Below are 21,262 nucleotides of genomic sequence, written 5' to 3' on the forward strand. Positions count from 1 at the left end.
GCTACACCATGAAAAGATTCGGTGTCAAAATAAAAACTGCTTTGATGCAGAACCATCATTTCTTCTTAGCTTTGTTTCTTGCACTTCCCTACATTACTGTGTTGTGGTATGTGTTCAGTCTGTGAACGCACCAGGGAACTAATGAGTTGAAGTAATGATGAATAATAAATTAGATTTATGATAAAAACATTATGACTCAACATGAAACAGTTAATGAGAAAATTGAGACTTCACAAATTAATGATTTCTCAAAACAACTGAATAAACTTTGTAAAGAAGAATTACTTCTTAACAATGACACCACCTCAGTCTCACTCTGACAATATTAGGAAATCCAATTATTTATAATTAAGTGTCAATTGTCTCATTAATAGTTTCATGGTCATGTTCAACACATTTTCTGTATTCTCATTAATCGGTTCATTAAATAGTTGACTTGTTAATTATTTCATTCAGACTGTACAAATGTGTGGTCCTACAGGAAGGTCGCTTTTATTTTGAAGTGACTAACGTAATGCTTAACTCGCCTCTTGGTTCTGTCTGTTCTGCTGGTTCTGTTCTGATCCAGGTCTGGACCAGGTCCTGGGTCACTTCAATAAGGTCTGATCTGTAACGTGTGTGTGCGTGTGCGTGTGTGTGTGTGTGTGTGTAGGCTGCAGCAGGAGCTCATGACTCTGATGGTGAGTTTTTCTTTCATATCTGATGATGTCATCATTGTCAAGCGACCTGTCTCTCTGACATCATGTACCTGTCTGACAGATGTCCGGTGATAAGGGGATCTCAGCGTTTCCAGAATCAGATAATCTTTTTAAATGGGTCGGAACCATCAACGGAGCTCAGGGGACGGTACGTCCACACACACACACACACACACACACACACACACACACACACACACACACTCCACTGACCTGTCTCTCTCTCTCTCTCTCTGTTTCTGACCTGTGTCGCCTCTCAGTGTACCATGCTGTGATGACCTATCTCTGTCTCTCTCTCTCTCTCTCCGCCCGTCTCTCTGTGTCTCTCTCTCTCTCTCTCTCTCTCTCTCTACCTGTCTCTCTGTGTCTCTCTCTCTCTCTCTCTCTCTCTCTGTGTCTCTCTCTCTCTCTCTCTCTCTCTCTCTGACTGTCTCTCTGTGTCTCTCTCTCTCTCTCTCTCTCTCTCTGTGTCTCTCTCTCTCTCTCTCTCTCTGACCCGTCTCTCTGTGTGTCTGTCTCTCTCTCTCTCTCTCTCTCTCTCTGTCTCTCTCTCCTCTCTCTGACCTGTGTGTCTCTCAGGTGTACCATGCTGTCATGACCTGTCTCTGTCTCTCTCTGGTCACTTGTCTGTCTCAGGTGTACGAGGGCCTCAGGTACCGCCTGTCTCTGGATTTTCCCGCCGGTTATCCGTACCAGGCTCCTCGTGTGAAGTTTGTGACGCCGTGTTTTCATCCCAACGTGGACGAGAACGGATTCATCTGTCTTGACATCCTGAAGGAAAAGTGGTCGGCGCTGTACGACGTGCGCTCCATTCTCCTGTCCATCCAGAGCCTGCTGGGAGGTACTGTCAAAATATAGAAGCTGGGTTGACTGGTCAACATTATACTGGGCTGAGGACTTCAGGAAGTGATGTCACAATGACGTGTGTGTGGTTGTGTTTCAGAACCAAACAACGAGTCTCCTTTAAACCCGACGGCAGCCGAACTGTGGGACGATCAAGAAGGTGAGAGACACTCTTGCACAGAACTACACAATAATGAACGACACACTTTTCAGTGACGTTTGTGTTTCTGTGGAGAAAGTTCAAAGGGAGGAGTCATCTCATAATAATGATCAATTATATTTGATAATAATGTTCACATAAAGAAGGAAAATCATGAAAAACTTTGATTAATTGATTTGACACATTTAACTTCTTGTTAAATTCTTATTGATTAGTTTTGTTTATTGATCAAATCCTTTCCCAATCAAGAAACAGTCAATGATCTGTAGCTTTCTGGTTCAGTTCAAAGTCATTGGTTATTTATCATTGATCAGCTGTAAGCTCTGGCAGCAGGGGCTGATGGGAACTGTAGTTCTAACTCTGTTTGTCTCTTTCAGCCTTTAAAGCTCATCTACATTCGACCTTCCAGAAGTGAAGCAGCTCCACATCTTCTTCTTCCTCCTCCTCCTCTTCTTCATCTCCCTCTCTTTCTGTCTGTTACGTCTGTTTGTACAGTATTTTTATGTTAAATAAAGTTCTTAATTCAACACTATGACAACTCTTTTGTTTGAATTTTCAGTGTCTTAAAGTGATAAATTAAAACATCTATGTAACAGAAAATAATCAGTTCTGGGGCAAAAGAACTACATCTCCCATCAGCCCCCAGGTGAAGTAGCTGGATCAGCTGTTCAGATGAAGTCTGAAGCGTTGGACTTGATGCAGCGCTGACTGAACGTGATGCATGCTGGTCCGAGCACAGCATGCTTGTTACAATCTTTGCCCGATTTCATCCAGCGCTGCAAATCGTCACCAGGTCACGTGACCTTAAAAGATGGCGGGAGCGAGCTTGCTGCTGTCAGACAGATGTTCTCCAGCTGCTGCACCGGTGACGTCACAACTCTGCTCTGATTGGCTGAAGGCTTCATGACGTCTCTTTATGTTTTTATTTTAACAATTCAGATGTGTTTTCTGCTCTGTATATCCATAATTGTACGGTGTTAAAAGATATATATATATTTATGATTGTGTGAAGCTATACAACCACTGGCAGTGTTTCTATTCTGTTATTTCTTGTTTGTCTGATTAATACAGAAGAAAAACTCAAGTTTATTTCTCTACAAAGACGATGTGATGAATTTCGTCTCCTGTGTATTTACACGAGTTCAATATGGTTTAATTGAATTTTTCAGCTGAAACAAAGTTCTCAGTCGACTTCGTGGTCGAAAGCTCAGGAACCTTTAGTTGAGACTTCGGACAAACTCTGATCAGCTGTTGTTCCCATGAAGCAATCGTTCCACAGTCACCGACAGTTTTTACTTCCTGTTCATTCACATAAATATTTTTATCTCAGAATACGATACGATTGTCATCGCTGAGGTTTGAATGAAACATTTTACAGCTTTTTATTCGAAATAACTTATGTGAAATAATTATAACTTAACTTAATCTTCATACTTGCTGTTGTAACTTCATTTTATTGTATGGTTTAAAATATAGAGCACTTAGTTTGAACAGACATGAAACTGATTCTTCGTCAGCGATGACATGTCAGTGGTCATTGACAACGATTTGTTGATAATAATTCTGCTTCCTGTTTGTATGAATAAAGATGAGTTGAATCCCCCCCTCTTCTACCCAACACAGCCCAGTCCGCAGCAGGCGGCCATGTTGTTGGCAACGACCTCGACCTCCATCAGATCCTCCAGGGTGTCATTTGGCTCGTCCACCTCCCCGCGACCTTCGACCCAGGCCGGCTGAGTCGCCTCCACAGACCAAAATGCAACGGGCACCTGTAGAACGCCACACGTTTAAATGAAGAAGCGCCGCCAGGTCTGAAGAGTCGATCAGATTCTCATTATAAAGCAAAATGTTCGATTGGTTCTCTCTCACCCTCAGTTGCATCTCGCTCAGCATCGTCTCCAGTCCAGCGATGTGATTGGTGAGATCAGGACTTGACTCCTCCTCTAAGGTGAGCCATGGCACCTGGACTAATGCCACCCGAGCGGCCACGCCCACCACACCATCCATGCACCCTGGACAGGAGAGAGAGAGAGAGAGAGACGGAGAGGTCAGACAGGCTTGAGAGAGAGAGAGGTCAGACAGGTGTGAGAGAGACAGAGACAGACAGGTGAGAGAGGTCAGACAGGCTTGAGAGAGAGAGAGGACAGACAGGTGTGAGAGAGACAGAGACAGACAGGTGAGAGAGGTCAGACAGGCTTGAGAGAGAGGAGAGAGAGAGGTCAGACAGGTGAGAGAGAGACAGACAGACAGACAGGTGAGAGAGACAGACAGACAGGGGAGAGAGAGACAGACAGACAGACAGGTGAGAGAGAGAGAGAGAGAGACAGACAGACAGACAGGTGAGAACAGACAGGTAGAGAGAGAGAGAGAACAGACAGACAGGCGAGAGAGAGAGAGACAGACAGGTGAGAGAGAGAGAGAGACAGACAGACAGACAGACAGACAGACGAGAGAGAGAGAGAGAGACAGACAGGTGAGAGAGAGAGAGAGACAGACAGGTGTTAGTTACATTACATTTCATTGAGCTGACGCTTTTATCCAAAGTGACTCACAATCAGTGCATCAACCATGATGAACAAACCCAGAACAACAAGAATCAAGAAAGTACAATTTCTTCAAAAAAGCAAAACTCCAAAGTGCTATGAGTAAGTGACATGTAAGTGCTACTGAATGTTATTCAAGGTGTAGTTGGAAGAGGTGTGTTTTTAGTTTGCGGCGGAAGATGTGTAAACTTTCTGTCCTGATGTCCATGTGGAGCTGGTTCCACCGTTTAGGAGCCAGGACAGGAAACAGTCGTGATGTTGATGAGTGACAGCTGTCCCTCGCAGTGAGGGAGCAGCTGATTGGCCGATGCAGAGCGGAGTGGACGGGCTGGGCTGTAAGGTTTGACCATGTCCTGGATGTAGACTGGACCGATCCGTTCACAGCACGGTACCAAGTACTAGTGTTTTGAAACGGATCCTCCTGATGTTGTGCAGCATGAATCTACAGGAGCGTGTTGTTGCAGTAATGTTGGCAGAGAGGGAGAGTTGACTGTCGAGTGTCACTTTGTCAGTTCTTTAAAGAAACGTGAAACTTGAGCTTCAACTTGATTCAGAAGTAAAAGTGTCACATGATTCAACCAATCACAGATGACCAGCTGACCTGTGTTAACCAACAAGCGTCTGTCGTAGCGCTGAGTCAGAGGGAACTGTCGAATCAGATCACTCGCTTTACAGAGGTCAGACAGGAAGTTCTCCAGCGCTGATAGTAAGAGAACCCAGAGACGCTCCGACACCTGTCTGTCCTCCGAGGGGGGGGAGTCACTGCCCGACAGCAGACGCATCAGACGCCGCGACAGACCTGGACACAAACAGACAAGTGAGAGACAGACAGATGTGTAGTGAACATGTGTGTAGTGGACAGGTGTGTATGTAGGTGTGGTTTTGGGGGTTAGGGGGCGTGGTTACCGCAGCAGATCCGGTGAGCGAGCGCTCTCGTCTCGTCCATCTCGTCTCTCAGGAAGCTGCAGTCAGCTGAGCTGCCAAGCGACGCTGCCAGCTGTTGGAAACAGGAAGTGACCCGACTGAGAGCCTCCTGAGCACGCTCACACTCGCCCTGCTGTCGGCGCCGCGCTGCCAGCTCGTCCACTGAATGACGCCACCGGCTCATGATGTCATCAGGTGTGTGGATCAGTTCCAGCTGTTTGAACCTGACATGTAATTCAACTCACTTTTTGTTCCGTCAAACAACTACTTTTGTTCAATTACTTGTCTTATGTAATACAATAATAATAAGCAAAATATCAGTGTTTTCTGAAGGTTTCATGTGAATCATAAACGTGATCATACCTGACGTCAGAACAAGGATCAGCATCAGTCGACGGACATGACGACTCGTTTCCTTTCAGACGTTCTGATCCGGTAACATTCAGCAACAAAAAGCAAACAACACGAGTCAACGAGACAGCCTGAAAGAAATGTCCTGCAGGACAGACAGGGGGGGACCTGTTTGTAGATCCTGCTTCCTGACTCACTGTTTATTATATCAAATTATAGTATTATTTATTATATTATGAATATATCATATTATATAGATAGTTGTTCATCAGATGTTATCATATATATAAATTTAACTCTATATACTTCTAATCTTAATGATAAGATTAAACCTTTTTTCAAATCATTTGACTAAAATAAATTGTAGAATAAAGAATAAAACTCACCTGCTGTCGATCAGCTGCGTCTGTTTGTGTGAACGACAATCGTTCAGGTTTCTATCAACGCTCGTCTTCCTCTTCCTCTTCCTCTTCTTCTTCCTCGACTCCAGGGATCCTCAGTGTTTTTAATTAACAGCTGACACCTGAACCTCTCCCACAAGACTCTTTATTTTACCCTCAGTTCTGCCTCACAGGTAAACACCTCTGTCTCACCTGTGCAGGTCGACAGAGTCACGTCAGGTTAAATATAGACTGACCCGGGTCAGAGGTCAGACAGTTCTTTTTTCATGTTTAATGAAATAAAGATAATTAAACCTTCAGACTCTCAATAGTTTGCCTCTTTGATGCTAACAGTGCTAACATCAAAGAGCTGTAATAATGATGATAATAAAATAATGATAATTTTTATAATCCTACAATCAATACTAAACTAGTATTGATTAGCTAATGCTAATGCTAAGCTAAACACCAATACGCCCCTTACTCTACACAAGCTATATTGATACATAATGCTAACTGTTAGTTTTACAGCCGTTAGCTTCTACGATTGAACACCATGAAGGCTAAAGCTAAGCTAAAATGTCATGTTAGTGATTTTAACTGTGAACTGTCGTGTGGGTAGTTTTTTAGATTTTATAAGGAAACTAATCTGATTTGCCCGCTACACAGACAGGAAGTGATAAAACAGGTCAGCTGACCATCAGTGCGAGCCCTGATGATCAGCTGACTATCATCATCATCATCATCATCATCATCATCATTATCATCATCATCATCATCATCATCATCAAAATCATCATCACAAGATTCATAAATCAAACATTAAATCAAATGATGGCACTTTATAGAGACAAAAACCGTAAAGGAAATCCAACTCTCCAGAGTCTAATCCAGGAGTGGTAGCCTAGCTTAGCACAAACAGCTCAAGGTTAACAGTTTCCCCCTGCTTTTGATCTTCCTGCTAAGCTAGGTAACCTGTTTCATTTGCTTCCAGTCTTTTTGCTAAGCTAGGCTAACAGTTCCCCATGCTTACAGTCTTTGTGCTAAGCTAGGCTAACAGTTTACCATGCTTACAGTCTTTGAGCTAAGCTAAGCTAACAGCCTTGGATGTTTCAGTTCTGATCTCAGATATTGATCAGTTCATGATTGATTAGTTCAGTCCGACACTTGGAGGATGATTCATAATTCAGTCGTAATCGGCTGTTCTCAGTTCCTCCAGCAGGAGGCCACGGAGAGAAAAAACTTCAGACTCCGCCTCCCTTTTGTGATTGGCTGTAGTAATGCTGGTTTTTAGATGGGGTGTGGGTCAACCGGTGATCATGTGACAGTGGTCATGTTGTTGTTGCTATGGCAACATTGTTACTGTGCAATGTAATTGTTCTTGCATCGTCATGGCAGCATGTTGTGTTGTCATGGTCTTGGCGGCATGTGTTGTCTTCATGGCTGGTGTAGTCATGGCAGCGTGTGTGTGCGTGTGGCGAGCGCCTCCATCACCTCGTGGCAGAGACACTGACAGAAGCCGTAGATGACGAGGAGGAGCAGCGTCGACGGGACCAAACTGACGAGGACGACGCCCAACCACAGCTGACCAATCATAAGCAGGTAAATCCCCAGAGGCAGCGAGCTGAAGAACACCTGTACACATACAACGACAAGGTCACGACACACAGACAGACACACACACAAATACTCTCTGCCCTGACTGGCGCCGCTCTCGTACTGACCAGACAAAGCGCCCCCAGAAGGCAGCGAGGGATGCTGCGGGATGTCCAGTTGTGACACTTGTGGGGGGGCAGGTGACAGGGCAGCGAGTCGATGCTGGGGGGGCGGTACACACCCACCACGTTGAGCGTGCTCAGTGAGTCCGACGAAGGAGACGATTCGGGAAGTTCCATGATGGTGATGACCAGACAGTCTGAGGAGCGGTGCGACGCCTCCACGCTGCCCCCTGCTGACACAACACATTCATTCACGTTAACTCATCACAGACGTTAAGTAGAAACATGATAAACATATAAACATAAACATGATAAACAAACAAATAAAAAGTTTTTTCACCGGCGAGACAAGAAGGACTCAACACCACCCCCCCCCCTCCTCCGCCACGCCGAGCTCGGTCCTGACACGACAACACCGCCAGAATGTGTCGGTCGTCCTCCATCAACCACACCTGAGAAAGAAAAACAAAAAGAAGAGGCGGAGTCAGTCTGGGGTGAGAAGAAAAGGGGAGGGGTCTGTCCTCCTCATCAGAAAGGTCATCTCACCTCTTCATCGGGGACGTGCGTCTCATGGCGACAGAATGGACAGCTGATGACAGAGGGGGACGACTCTCCTGATAACCAATCAGAAAGGAGTAACATGATGATGTTATAAAGGGTTAACGTTGCATCTGATTGGCTGCATCATACTGGACAGTTTACTTCCGTGCTGTCATGTGATTGGTCAGGTGCAGTATGACCTCTGATTGGTCAGTGTCAGACACGTCATGAGAATATGAGCCTAATAATACACCTGTAGGTGTCAGTGTTGTTCACCTCACAGCTCCACTCACCCATGTCGACCATCTTCTTCAGACACTTGGCGCAGACGCGATGCAAACATCCCAGAAGCTTCGGTTTCCTGCTGCGAGTGTCGTAACGGTTGTAACAGATTTTACACTCGAGCTCCTCCAAAGTGTAAACCAGTGACTGAGCCCAGGTCTGCACCTGAACGCATCACAACAGTTAATAACTGAGCCCAGATATATACATATATTTATTTTTTTTAATTTTTATTACGAGGTAAGAGGATGTTCCTAAAAGTACAAAAAGAGGGTTTGTCTTTTAACACCGTACATTTATGAATATGGAAACGTATCTGAATTGTTAAAATAAAAAAATAATATATTATGACATGCATGTCAGTGAAGCCTTCAGCCAATCGGAGCAGAGTTGTGTGGCCCCAAGGTGCTGCAGCTGGAGGAGAACATCTGTCTGACTGCAGCCGGCTTGCTCCCGACATGTTTTAAGGTCACGTGACCTGGTGACGTATTGCAGCGCTGGATGAAGGCGGACAAAAATTCGAATTGTATTCAGTCCAGCATGCGTCATGTCAACGCTCCGCAGAGCTGCATCAAGTCGAACGCACCAGGCAACAGAACATGTGATTCTGCACTTGAACGCAACTGTTTGTCTCTGACTCTTTATTTAAACTCAACCAACAACTTGTATCTTAGATCCCATTCCTACAAAATGACTTAAAGAAATTCTGCCTCTAATAAAAAGTACGTTACTGAACACAATCAATCTGTCATTATCATCAGGATGTACCACAGTCCTTTAAACTAGCTGTAATCAAACCCCTTCTCAACTACAGACCGATATCCAACCTCCCCTTCCTGTCTAAAATCCTGAGAAGGTTGTAGCCAATCAGCTGTAAGAGTTTCTCCAGGAAAGTAATATGAAGACTTTCAGTCGGGGTTTAGAGCCAATCACAGCACGGAGACAGCCTTGGTTAAAGTCACTAATGAGCTTCTAATAGCTTCAGATGTTTGTGTCTGTCCTCGTCCTGTTAGATCTCAGTGCAGCATTCAACACTATTGACCATCACATTTTATTACAGAGACTAGAACAGTTCATTAGCATTAAAGGAACCGCCCTCAACTGGTTTAAATCATATTTACCAGATCGATTCCAATTTGAGCAAATTAATGATGAGTCATCTGTGCGCACCAAAGTTAACCATGGTGTTCCACAGGGCTCTGTGCTCGGCCCAGTTTTATTCTCATTATATAAGCTTCCACTTGGAAACATTATCAGGACACACTCGTACATTTCCACTGCTATGCGGATGACACCCAGTTATACTTGTCAATAAAACCTGGACAATGTCATCAATTAACTAAACTCTAAAACTAAGATTGATTGAATCTGTCAGTTTGAAGTGATGCTGCAGATGGGAAATCTCACCTTCCCCTCCAGCTCCCGGCAAGGCTCCGCCTCCTTCAGCTGGCTCATTCTGTTGGCTGTCGTCTTCACCTTAAGCAAGAGGGAGGAGCCAGAGTGGGTGGAGCTTAACTAAACCTAAGTCCGTCACTTTATATACAGTCACTGATCCTCTTTATATACAGTCACTGATCCTCTTTATATACAGTCACTGATGGTCTTTATATACAGTCACTGATCATCTTTATATACAGTCACTGATGGTCTTTATATACAGTCACTGATCCTCTTTATATACAGTCACTGATCCTCTTTATATACAGTCACTGATACTCTTTATATACAGTCACTGATCCTCTTTATATACAGTCACTGATCCTCTTTATACAGTCATGATCCTCTTTTGTCTGATGGTCTTAATGTCACATCATCTTTATCACATCAATCTAACAGTCACTGATCATCTTTATATACAGTCACTGATCCTCTTTATATACAGTCACTGATCATCTTTATATACAGTCACTGATCCTCTTTATATACAGTCACTGATCATCTTTATATACAGTCACTGATCATCTTTATATACAGTCACTGATCATCTTTATATACAGTCACTATCATCTTTATATACAGTCACTGATCATCTTTATATACAGTCACTGATCCTCTTTATATACAGTCACTCATCAGCATGATACAGGTGTGAAAATGACGAACTGTAACATCATCATCAGTGAGTTGATGCTCCACTCACCTGCTTGTGAAGGTGATGGTTGCTCGGGGTTGTAGATGCTGTTGCTCGGTACGTTGCTGGTTTTTAATCTGCTGAACGTTTCTCTCTGGTTGAAGCAACACAGATGATTAACGTCGTCTGGTAACTGTTCATTAGTTGCTGCAAGTTGAGGAGTTGTAGGTGTAGTTGCTGCGGTCTCTTGTTATTCAACATAGGAAAATAGGTTGTCGAGTTGCTTTACATGTCGTACATGTTGTAGTTGCTGTAGGTGTTTCCGTAGATTCAGTTGCTTGTGGCCTGGATGTTGTCGGTCAGGTTGAAGCAACATCTTGATCATTGAACAGCAACATGTTGATCTGCAGCTGCAGGTTCATCAAGTGATGACAACTCTGTCAGATCATCACTGCAGCAACAGTCAGGCTGTGTGTCTGTGTGTATCTCAGGTTGCTCTGTGTGTGTCTGTGTGATCTCAGTGTGTGTGTCGGTGTTGTATCTCAGGTTGCTCTGTGTGTGTGTCTGTGTGTATCTCAGGTTGCTCTGTGTGTGTGTCTGTGTGTATCTCAGGTTGCTCTGTGTGTGTGTCTGTGTGTGTGTGTGTCTCAGTTGTCTGTGTGTGTCTATGTTCAGTTGCTGTGTCTCTGTGTCTGTGTGTATCTCAGGTTGCTCTGTGTGTGTGTCTCAGGTTGCTCTGTGTGTGTGTGTCTATGTGTATATCAGGTTGCTGTGTGTGTATCTCAGGTTGCTCTGTGTGTGTGTGTCTATGTGTATATCAGGTTGCTGTGTGTGTGTCTCAGGTTGCTCTGTGTGTGTGTCTATGTGTATATCAGGTTGCTCTGTGTGTGTGTGTGTGTGTGTGTGTCGTCTCAGGTTGCTCTGTGTGTGTGTGTGTGTGTCTGTGTAGGTTGTCGTGTGTGTGTGTCTGTGTGTGTGTGTCTGTGTGTGTGTGTCTGTGTCTCAGGTTGCTCTGTGTGTGTGTGTGTCTCAGGTTGTCTGTGTGTGTCTGTGTGTGTCTCAGGTTGTCTGTGTGTGTCTGTGTGTGTGTGTGTGTGTGTGTCTCAGGTTGTCTGTGTGTGTCTCAGGTTGCTCTGTGTGTGTCTCAGGTTGTCTGTGTGTGTGTCTGTGTCTCAGGTTGTCTGTGTGTGTCTCAGGTTGCTCTGTGTGTGTCTCAGGTTGTCTGTGTGTGTGTCTGTGTGTGTCTGTGTGTGTCTGTGTGTGCTCTGTGTGTGTCTCAGGTTGTCTGTGTGTGTGTCTGTGTGTGTCTGTGTGTGTCTCAGGTTGCAGTCACCCTGTGCAGCTCGTGCATCGCCTCCAGCCTCATTAACAGTCCGTCGCCGTCTCGCGCCTCCTGTGGCTGACAGTAGCGGGAAGCTAACATGCTAACATGCTAACATGCTAACGGACAAGGGGAGCGCCGTGTCTGGTCGGTCGGTTGTCGGGACGGCGATTGTCGGGATGACGGTTGTAAGGATGTCGGTGGTCGGGATGTCGGTGGTCGGGATGTCGGTGGTCGGTCGCTGTCTCGCTGATGTCGGTGACTCATGTCTCTCCTTCGTCTCACTGCGGCGCGCGGCCGGCGGCGGGAGCTGGGTTACCATGGAAACCAGCCTGCAGCGGGATGACGGGAAATCTGCGAGTGACGATCGAGAGCATAGAGGATCAATAACATGATCAATAACATGATCAATAACATGATCAGTAACATGATCAATAACATGATCAGTAACATGATCAGTAACATGATCAATAACATGATCAATAACAGGATCAGTAACATGATCAATAACATGATCAGTAACATGATCAGTAACATGATCAATAACATGATCAATAACAGGATCAGTAACATGATCAATAACATGATCAGTAACATCAATAACATGATCAATAACATCAATAACATGATCAGTAACATGATCAATAACATGATCAGTAACATGATCAATAACATGATCAGTAACATGATCAATAACATGATCAATAACATGATCAGTAACATGATCAGTAACATGATCAATAACATCAATAACAGGATCAGTAACATGATCAATAACATGATCAGTAACATGATCAGTAACATGATCAATAACATGATCAGTAACATGATCAATAACATGATCAGTAACATGATCAACAGAGTACAATAGAATTAGTGTTTTATGTATTTAAAGTATTCAGAGTACAATAGAATTAGTGTTTTATGTATTTAAAGTATTCAGAGTACAATAGAATTAGTGTTTTGTGTATTTAAAGTATTCAGAGTACTTCCAGGTGTATTCCTCCAGTGTCTGTACTGAATATGTTGTAGTGTCCAGTAGTGGAGTAGAAGTACTCAGTTACTTCCAACCACTGGTGAACACTGAAGGTGCTACAGGAACCTGTTAAGTTCGCTCTGTTTCGGGGGAGTGGTTCCGTTGAGACACACTTCCTGTACGTCACATCCTGTAGCTGCCTCTAAAAACCGGCCTGGCGGATCCCGCAGTTTCAGTTGCGGGTTAGTTCGGTGAATCCTGCGTGAATCGGCGCCATCAGAACCGCAGACATGGTGAGTGTTTACCGGACACACGGTCTTCACGCTGCTCGCCGCGGGAACCGTCGTATTTCACCGGTTAACGGGTTAATGGGACGATGGCGGGAGTTTGAATGAACGTCGAGTGAACGTCGGTGAAGAGCTGCAGCTGCACGCGCGTTAAACCGATTAATCAGACCGACACTCGGTGGTCGGCAGGTTTCCGGTCAGTTACCGACGTTCTGAGAAACCGAGCGACATTAGGATCGGTGTTAGTTCGGTTAGCCGTTAGCTCACCGGCTAGCTGCCCGGTTCAGTCACACGTTCGATTCCTGATGTCACTTGTTTCCTCTTCTCCATGGTTTACCTGACTTGTCTTCAGCCTCTGCAGCGTCTGGTCCTCGGCTGGTCTCAGCGGCTTCAGGAGGACCTGCGGTCCCAGGAGGACCTGCAGCTGCTTCTTTGTTCGCTGCTGTAGAAGCTGAGACACTCACCAAGTGTTACTCTGACCCTAGGGTCGTGGAAGTAGAAGTCAGACATAACGTGATGAAAAGATGACGCACTCGTACAAAGTGGAGGCTCCCAGTCTAACCATCGTGTTCGGCTGTGATCTGGTCAAACATTCAGGTTGTCGGTGGTAAATAGTCACAATCCTACGTGTTGTTAAAGGGCAGGAGACGTCCTGATCTCAGAACTACTGTGGAATCATTCAGAACCTCGTCTCTGCTCCAAAAAGAAACAAGTTCAAGGTTCAAAGGCTTTATTGTCATATGCAGAATTAAACAGGTTATCAATGCAATGGAGTTCTTAGTTCTCTGGTCTGTCTGGTGCCGTCAGTTATTAAAATACAAACACTAGAAACATCCAAAGAGAACTAGAAAGTGTAATGTGTATATTTATACATGTACTGTAACGTAAGTTTTAGTTATGAATACAATTGATAAGAGATAAATAACAGCTGCTAAAAACTGTTTAAGACACAAAACTCCATGAAAGCACCAAGAGGCTTGTAAGTGGAGGCACGTTCCCATGAGTGACTCTATAGTGGGGGGGTTATGCACAGGTATAGCCTGTTCCAGTAAAGCTCAACTAGTACATGATCTACTGGGCAACATGGGAAACAGAATATCAAGTGATTTATTTCAATATATGGACATGTATTGAGATATAAACCAAACCAGCAGCACTGCACTGAGGCTCGTTGCTCCGCTGGTCCACAAGTGACTGCTCCTCTGATGGTTTCTAATCATCACACTTAGAACTGATCTTTAAAAACCTGCTGGATTCATATTTATGTTCCTGGATAAACAGGAAGTCTCTTCTTCTGCAGATATGAAGTTAAAACACTGAGACTTCCGTCTGCAGGCGGATCAAACACAGAGTAAACATCAGTCCTGTACGCGTCCTGATGACGTGAGACCAGTGATGGTGTTAATTGTTAAAGTGTAAAGTGAGCGCAGGTCAGAGGTGGTAAGGAGGAACGACACCTTCATCATCTCCTCAGCACTCTGATGGGGGGTGGAGTAACTAGTGACCGATTCTTCAGACGTAATAAAACATAACCTGCCTCCATCCTGCTGCTGTGACGTCATCAAGTGACCACACGCCCCCACTTTCATATTCAACTGGGAATGACGTCATTTACACAAAGTGTTTAGACTCAATGTCTCTGATGTCTCCTACGAGGTGCGTTCATGGACCCTCGGACACATCGTGTGGCTAAGTCCGTTAGCACCTCCACGTCCGGAGGAGGAGATTTATGGTCCGAACGCGGTGAACGTGACCTTGTTTCACGTCATATGTGGACATCGGGGCTAGCTGACACTTGATGACACCACACCAGCAGCATGGGGCATGTTGTGCTTTCTGTTTTATTACGTCTGAAGAAGAGGTCACCTGGGCTGAGACCTTGTTTACCCCTGAAGCTCCAGATGTGTTTAGTGGACTCTAACACTCTCCCCCCATCATAGTGCTGAGGAGATGATGAGGAAAGTTCATTTCCCTGAACTCCCTTTTTAATGGATGTGACGGCGTTGACCCTTGTGTCACGTGAACACACTCGTAGCTGATGGAGAACTCAGAGTTCACTGGGACACTTCAGGTTATCAGGACAACGTTGGGTTCAATGAAGCTGGATAATCACACAGATCCTGGGTCTGTTGAACTCACTTCGTACAACGGGACTCTGGTCTGTGTCATCTGCTTTGTCTTGACTTTTATATCAGCAGAATATCACTTCTCTGAAACGTCAGATCAGTTTGAGTTGCTGCTTCGTTGTGTGAAGGTGATGATGTCACAGTGACGCCTGTCTCTGATTGGTTTTCAGACGGTGGGAAAGAGCAGTAAGATGCTGCAGCACATTGACTTCAGGATGAGATGCATCCTGCAGGACGGACGCATCTTCATCGGAACCTTTAAAGCCTTCGACAAGCACATGAACCTGATTCTGTGTGACTGCGACGAGTTCAGGAAGATCAAGTAGGTTCAAAGGTCAACGTCACCTGATCAATATGAATTTGTTTATTTATTCATATTTTTTTATACCATGAAATGTTGGGAAATATTTTGCTGTACTGTCTTCAAACGGTTATGAACGATTAATTCTACCTAATTGCTAATATTCACTGAATCAGAAGTTACTGCATCAATAGATCACATGATGTAGGAGGCGTCTGATCTCATGATCATGAGCATCGTTGTTAAAGTGTTGAGGTAAACTGAAGCAGTTTTCAGACATGTTCCTCACGTGTTCCTCACATGTTCTGCAGGTTCTCTGTGTGAGAACAAATGTCTGAGTCAGTGTCTCTGGACATGTTCTGGATCTTCTCCTGCAGCCTCCTGGTAAAATGTGTGTAACATGTCAGAGTGAGTCCATGTGAGGAGACAGCAGGACAATGTGTGGAAGCTTCCCAGTGAGCAAGTGGACGTGTTGATGAGGTTTCTAACACGTGACGGACGTGAAACTGGAAGAACACAAAGATCTCAGGATGAAGAAGAGGAGCCGTACACATAGAAGACGAAGACGTCCACTTGGAAACACGAGGAGGTTCCAGATCTTTTGGTGATGAGGGCCGACGCCGGTGTGGATGAGCTGTAAACAACAACACTGATCTTTCCACAGCAGAGTTTATACGTCATGTCCGGCCTCCTGCTGCTCTACAGGCTCCGCCCCTGCTGCTCTACAGGCTCCGCCCCTCGCCTGGATGTCCCCACGTTCCTGTTTGAACGAGTCGGGACCCGACAACCTGCTGCTGCTGCTTCACAAACACCAACTACACAACATGTCCAGAAACAACCTGCTGCTGCTGCTTCACAAACACCAACTACACATGTTTATGTCTGAAACAACTTCACTGATCTGATCGTTGCTGTCAGATTATATTTGAGATTGCAAATGTCGGTATGTTCCGAGGGCATTGTGGGTAACAGGTGTCTATTTTCAGGCCGAAGAACTCAAAGCAGCCTGAGCGGGAGGAGAAGAGGGTTCTGGGATTGGTTCTGCTGAGGGGAGAGAACCTGGTTTCCATGACGGTGGAGGGCCCTCCCCCTAAAGACGTGAGTATTACCTGGGCTCAGTGTTGTCCTGAGTAACCGTGGTTACAGTCTGTTTGTAAACTTTAACCTCTGACCCCTCTTTTCAGACTGGTATAGCCAGAGTCCCGTTGGCGGGTGTGGCGGGGGGGCCAGGTGTGGGCCGGGCCGCTGGCCGTGGGGTTCCTGCAGGAGCGCCGATGCCTCAGGCTCCGGCCGGACTCGCTGGGCCCGTCAGAGGAGTGGGCGGGCCTTCCCAGCAGGTAACTATAGCAACAATGTCCTCATGTGCTCAGGTGTGCGTGTTCAGGTGATGACGACTTCCTGTGTTTCCAGGTGATGACGCCGCAGGGCAGAGGGACGGTTGCTGCGGCAGCAGCTGGTGCGAGCATCGCCGGGGCCCCCACACAGTATCCACCTGGGCGAGGAGCCCCGCCACCAATGGGCCGGGGAGCTCCGCCTCCAGGTGAGATGTAGTTTGATGTTGCATGTTTATCACCTGCAGCAGCTCAGGTGCTGGTGTGTTCAAGTAGGAAATCAGAAGCCACGCCTCCACCTCCTGTCAGCTAATTGGTTGTTACCTGGCCCCTCCCCCTGCAGGTATGATGGGTCCGCCCCCTGGCATGCGACCTCCGATGGGTCCTCCCATGGGGATGCCTCCAGGTCGAGGAGCTCCGATGGGGATGCCGCCCCCCGGCATGAGGCCCCCACCCCCCGGCATGAGAGGTAACCAGTTCGCAAGGAGATGAGTTTGATCAGGTCTGAACAGCCAATCAGATTGCGACTTTGTCATTCAGCTGTAACTGATCATGTGACCCCTCTGCTATGTTTTAGGACCACCCCCTCCTGGAATGAGACCGCCGCCCCGTCCCTGAAGAGGCTCCGCCCCCTCACTCACCTATTGTATAGACTTTTTTTAAATCTTGTTTGTTTTTTTAAATAAAGTTTCCTCAGGATGTTTGATTTAATCTTGACTGTTTTCACTTTCTATCGGTTCAATAAAGGCCATGAGGAACAGCCAATCAGAGCTCAGATCACCTCATTAATATACATGAAGGAGGCGGAGTTAGGTGTGAAACCTCTGAAGAGTTTAAACATTAAATTGTTCTAAATACTAAATAACAGTGATATGTTCAGCTACAGTCGTACAGTTGACTTGACGTCTTCCTTCACAGTGAAGGTTGAAACTTTATTGAGAAACTTCCTAAATTTATATAGTTGTAATCAAATTCTTCAATCAAAATGACTTAGTATTTGGTTGTGATGATTTTTTTGTTGACTCAACAGATGTGAGGATTCATTCAGGAGCTGTTTATATTATATTTATGTGGGCGTGTCCCGCTGCAACTACGATGTTGGATCACTTGAAATGTTGGATGTTTCCTCATTTCCTTTCCTAAAGGATGGTCCAGTGTTTCCTCTGCTGAAGGAGAAAAGTTTGAAGCTCTTCTCCTCATTTAGAGAATTCAAACAGCTCCCTAAGTTAAAGTGCATTTTTACTTCTGTTACACACACATGTTAATTAGTCCTTTGAAGGCTCTTTGTTCCAGACCTGCTGTTCACATCTGTCTCTGGGGATCCGATCACATGAAACCACGTCTCACCAGGTGTGAACTGACCAACTTAGAGTGGTGTGATCAGCAGACGGATGTTAACAGCAGGTGTGAGAGTGTGACAGTAAAACTTTCAGAAAGTTGTGTTCACACTCACCTGCTCACTTTCCTTCCTTCTGCTCATCCAGGTGAAAATGGAGTCTAACACTTCCCTGTTCTCAGGCTCCTCCTCCCTGTTGAACCAGTTCACACATGAAACCAGTTCAAAGTCCAGTTCATACACTGCTTCCACAGCTGTGAGGGCAACTACCACTGTTTGTGATTCCCTGGGATTTATATGTACTTTGTGAATGTGTATCAGCGTGTTACTCATTAAAGGTCCGGTCGGTGTTTCCTCCTCTGACCTGCGCTCACTTTACACGTCATCACTGATCACAAGTTATCAGGACACGTTCAGGACGGACGTTCACTTTGTGTCTGATTCTCTAGAGTTCATACACTCCATCTGATTGGCTGGAGGCTCAACATCCTGCTGTTCAACATGTTGGAGCGTCAGACTCCAGAGCTGCGTTCTAATACTCCACTTAGGAACCTTAATAATTAGTATTTACAATTTGTATTAATGAATTTTATCTATTTCCATTAACTATTTTTGTTTATGTCCCTTGGGAACATTTACCTGTTGCGCATCACTCCTGCGCATCTCCGGTGTGTGTGTAATTTCCGCCTTCTCCTCACATGCGTTCCACATTGTGAGGACAAGTTGTGTTGGGAGATGCTTTGTCGATATGTTTTCTATGAAGAATGTATAATTCAAGACGTAAGACTAAGTACATGTTGGTCCAGATGTTAATGTGTTGTCCACGCCGTCTTGTAATATTTTGACCGTTAGTTTAAGTTTGATGTGTTTCAGTGATTTGTCACGGCGGTGAGCTGTGTTACGCGCATTTCCTGTATTAAGTTTGGCACTTTTATATGTTTAGGAGCTGATGTGCGGGACATGAAATCCCGGGAGGACATTAATGGTTATATATTGTCCTTTACAGGCAAATACACGCTGTGAATACAATTGTGAGTGGTGGTCTTTCATACCCTCATCCACACATCGGTTACACTGTGGATACTTTCACACACACACACACACACACAGAGTCATGTGATTTCCAGTAACTGCAGAGCGGAGGAGGAGCAGCAAGTGAAAGTGAAAGTGTTCAGACTTGTTCTAACTACAAGGAGCAGACGGAGGAGACGTGAAGTCTGAGGCTGGTGAGTGTTCAGCAACATTTATATTATTCATTCATATTATTTTACAGTCAGTGACTGTGAGTCAGTTTTCTACTCGTGGACTTTAGAGAGAAGAAGATTCAGGATGCTTCTCAGTCAATCAACAGTTTGACTCAACGCTGTGATTGGCTGAGTCCAACACATTAAACCTACAACTGTCTCAGGTTACCGTGACAACAGGGACACAGTGTAGGAGGGTTAACTCTGTTATATTTGAAGAAACACTGAGTTTACGTACCTGGCTTCATTGTGTGTGTTTGAGCTCACAGTGTTTTTCCTCTCAGACTGAAGATGAGTGGTTATGAGGAGGAAGAGGAGGACAGAGCAGAGTCTCCAGGGTCCAGCTGTGTGTCTCTGAAGAGTGACCGGTCCATGGGACATCCTCTAGACTTCAGTAATGAACCTGGACCCTCACACACAAAGTAAGAGACCTGCTCCAAACATGTGAAGCTCCAAACTGAATCCTCAGAGAATGAACCAGTGAATGATGTGTTCTGAATAAAAACATGTTTGTGTTTGCAGAGGTCAGGACCACAGACTGAGAGCAGAGTCTCCAGGGTCCAGCTGTGTGTCTCTGAAGAGTGACATGTCCATGGGACAGCCTCTAAACTTCAGTAATGAACCTGGACCCTCACACACAGAGTAAGAGACTGTTTCTACTGTGACCTGCTCTGAAGAGGATTTAGTTTCCTCTAGTGTGGCCCCTGCATTAGGACACAGCTTCATTGAAGTTGGTGACTAATCTCTCAGAATCACTCAAAGAGCTCAGACCTCCACCAAGAACCAACACGCTCCTTATGAAACCACTTTGAGATTCACTAGAGACTCATTTTGATTTGGATCTGCACCAAATTCCACACACTGGTAAACATCAGTCCTCTGAACATGTCTGTGAAAGAGGACCCCCCCCCCCATCTGGTTCACAGACCACACCCTTCCACCAAGTTTACTGGTAATCTGTCGTTTTTTATAATCCCACTAACGAACCAACCAACACACAAACATACTGGGTGAAAACAAAACCTCCTTGACAGAAGTAATGACAACCTGTGACTGGGACATGTGAGTTATCAGGAAATGTCTTCACAGGGAGAGGAAGAGGAGTCATGTTTCTGAGGAGGAGCAGTCGTCCTGCTGTGCTTCGTGTCAGGACGTCCTGAAGGATCCACTCCACCAGCTGTGGACACTGGTTCTGCAGACAGTGCATCACCTCATACTGGGACCAGTCTGGCTCTTCAGGAGACTCCTCCTGTCCCCAGTGTGGAAAAAGATCCAGAACAGGAGCTGGAGCTCAGACAGCCGGTCAGAGCAGCACTGTACATGTGTCTGCTGATGTCTTCACTTCTGACAACAGCACATGTGGTTTTATTTTGTTCCTTCATACAGCATCAACATTTAACATCGTTAGAAAAGCACAAAGTTAAAAAGCTTTTATTTTCTGTAGTTTTCTGTATCTGATGAAAACAATCAGCAGATTCTCAGATTCTCTATCTCTGACATTGTTTCTTGTCTTTCAGCAAGTGGTCTGCAGGAGGTTTTAGATGAACATAAGCTCAGTGTGAGGAGGAGATGTGAACATGTGACTGAAGGAACTGATGAAACAGGAAGTAGAACCCTCCTCAACAGGATCTACACTGAGCTCTACATCACAGAGGGACAGAGTGAAGAGGTTAATACTCAACATGAGGTGAGGCAGCTTGAGACGGCTTCCAAGATGAAGAGCCTCACGACACTCCCATCAAGTGCCACGACATCTTTAAAGCCTCAACTGACCAGCAGAGCAGCATCAGAGTCGTCCTGACCAACGGCGTCGCTGGCGTTGGAAAACCT

The 21,262-nt window shown here is 45.3% G+C and overlaps 4 protein-coding genes and 1 long non-coding RNA gene across 9 annotated transcripts; 3 read left to right on the forward strand and 2 right to left on the reverse strand.

The window, feature by feature from the left end:
- The first annotated feature begins 125 nt into the window (after positions 1 to 125).
- Positions 126 to 2,228, forward strand: ube2c (ubiquitin-conjugating enzyme E2C). The gene is made up of 5 exons (XM_047339243.1): positions 126 to 680; positions 760 to 846; positions 1,335 to 1,539; positions 1,642 to 1,701; positions 2,079 to 2,228. The coding sequence occupies exons 1-5, from the start codon at positions 669 to 671 to the stop codon at positions 2,114 to 2,116; spliced, it is 402 nt and encodes a 133-aa protein (XP_047195199.1). The 5' UTR covers positions 126 to 668; the 3' UTR covers positions 2,117 to 2,228.
- Positions 2,229 to 3,135: 907 nt separating this feature from the next.
- Positions 3,136 to 5,983, reverse strand: zgc:109913 (regulator of G-protein signaling 9-binding protein). 2 transcript variants are annotated; one of them, XM_035151276.1, is made up of 6 exons: positions 5,906 to 5,983; positions 5,532 to 5,595; positions 5,151 to 5,392; positions 4,846 to 5,043; positions 3,571 to 3,713; positions 3,136 to 3,470 (listed from the first exon to the last, which is right to left on the reverse strand). In XM_035151276.1, the coding sequence occupies exons 3-6, from the start codon at positions 5,350 to 5,352 to the stop codon at positions 3,312 to 3,314; spliced, it is 702 nt and encodes a 233-aa protein (XP_035007167.1). In that variant the 5' UTR covers positions 5,353 to 5,392; positions 5,532 to 5,595; positions 5,906 to 5,983; the 3' UTR covers positions 3,136 to 3,311. The 2 variants fall into 2 exon arrangements, with proteins under 2 accessions (XP_035007167.1, XP_035007168.1); XM_035151277.1 differs by having other exon boundaries at positions 5,151 to 5,382; positions 5,906 to 5,978.
- A 743-nt stretch (positions 5,984 to 6,726) lies between these two features.
- LOC118104412 (E3 ubiquitin-protein ligase RNF182) lies at positions 6,727 to 12,181 on the reverse strand. 4 transcript variants are annotated; one of them, XM_035151272.2, is made up of 8 exons: positions 11,844 to 12,181; positions 10,580 to 10,664; positions 9,847 to 9,915; positions 8,451 to 8,604; positions 8,164 to 8,231; positions 7,958 to 8,069; positions 7,624 to 7,850; positions 6,727 to 7,534 (listed from the first exon to the last, which is right to left on the reverse strand). In XM_035151272.2, exons 3-8 carry the CDS (start codon positions 9,892 to 9,894, stop codon positions 7,352 to 7,354), a joined length of 792 nt encoding a protein of 263 aa, XP_035007163.1. In that variant the 5' UTR covers positions 9,895 to 9,915; positions 10,580 to 10,664; positions 11,844 to 12,181; the 3' UTR covers positions 6,727 to 7,351. The 4 variants fall into 4 exon arrangements, with proteins under 4 accessions (XP_035007163.1, XP_035007161.1, XP_035007162.1 ...); XM_035151270.2 differs by having other exon boundaries at positions 10,580 to 10,920; XM_035151271.2 differs by lacking the exon at positions 11,844 to 12,181 and adding an exon at positions 10,809 to 11,024.
- A 761-nt stretch (positions 12,182 to 12,942) lies between these two features.
- snrpb (small nuclear ribonucleoprotein polypeptides B and B1) lies at positions 12,943 to 17,563 on the forward strand. The gene is made up of 7 exons (XM_035151275.2): positions 12,943 to 13,100; positions 15,391 to 15,542; positions 16,508 to 16,619; positions 16,706 to 16,858; positions 16,932 to 17,061; positions 17,196 to 17,321; positions 17,430 to 17,563. The coding sequence occupies exons 1-7, from the start codon at positions 13,098 to 13,100 to the stop codon at positions 17,468 to 17,470; spliced, it is 717 nt and encodes a 238-aa protein (XP_035007166.1). The 5' UTR covers positions 12,943 to 13,097; the 3' UTR covers positions 17,471 to 17,563.
- Positions 17,564 to 17,966: 403 nt separating this feature from the next.
- On the forward strand, positions 17,967 to 20,563 carry LOC118105149. Its single transcript, XR_004695098.2, has 5 exons — positions 17,967 to 18,968; positions 19,195 to 19,414; positions 19,717 to 19,854; positions 19,955 to 20,074; positions 20,522 to 20,563. It is a non-coding gene; the product is annotated as an uncharacterized LOC118105149 (long non-coding RNA).
- The last annotated feature ends 699 nt before the right edge of the window (positions 20,564 to 21,262 follow it).

The sequence above is a fragment of the Hippoglossus stenolepis genome, chromosome 3 (assembly GCF_022539355.2).
Source record: "Hippoglossus stenolepis isolate QCI-W04-F060 chromosome 3, HSTE1.2, whole genome shotgun sequence".
Classification (NCBI taxonomy): domain Eukaryota; kingdom Metazoa; phylum Chordata; class Actinopteri; order Pleuronectiformes; family Pleuronectidae; genus Hippoglossus; species Hippoglossus stenolepis.

Coding starts and splice junctions, on each gene's coding strand:
- ube2c (XM_047339243.1), top strand. Junction 1,540..1,641: donor CATCCAGAGCCTGCTGGGAG/GTACTGTCAAAA, acceptor GTTGTGTTTCAG/AACCAAACAACGAGTCTCCT. Junction 1,702..2,078: donor ACTGTGGGACGATCAAGAAG/GTGAGAGACACT, acceptor TGTCTCTTTCAG/CCTTTAAAGCTCATCTACAT.
- zgc:109913 (XM_035151276.1), bottom strand. CDS start 5,352: ATGAGCCGGTGGCGTCATTCAGTGGACGAGCTGGCAGCGCGGCGCCGA. Junction 3,714..4,845: donor ACGCTTGTTGGTTAACACAG/GTCAGCTGGTCA, acceptor TCTCCTGTCCAG/GGTGCATGGATGGTGTGGTG. Junction 3,471..3,570: donor TGAGCGAGATGCAACTGAGG/GTGAGAGAGAAC, acceptor GGCGTTCTACAG/GTGCCCGTTGCATTTTGGTC.
- LOC118104412 (XM_035151272.2), bottom strand. CDS start 9,894: ATGAGCCAGCTGAAGGAGGCGGAGCCTTGCCGGGAGCTGGAGGGGAAG. Junction 8,605..9,846: donor GCCGGGAGCTGGAGGGGAAG/GTGAGATTTCCC, acceptor TGATGCGTTCAG/GTGCAGACCTGGGCTCAGTC. Junction 8,232..8,450: donor GAAGAAGATGGTCGACATGG/GTGAGTGGAGCT, acceptor ATTGGTTATCAG/GAGAGTCGTCCCCCTCTGTC.
- snrpb (XM_035151275.2), top strand. Junction 15,543..16,507: donor GACGAGTTCAGGAAGATCAA/GTAGGTTCAAAG, acceptor GTCTATTTTCAG/GCCGAAGAACTCAAAGCAGC. Junction 17,062..17,195: donor CCGGGGAGCTCCGCCTCCAG/GTGAGATGTAGT, acceptor CTCCCCCTGCAG/GTATGATGGGTCCGCCCCCT.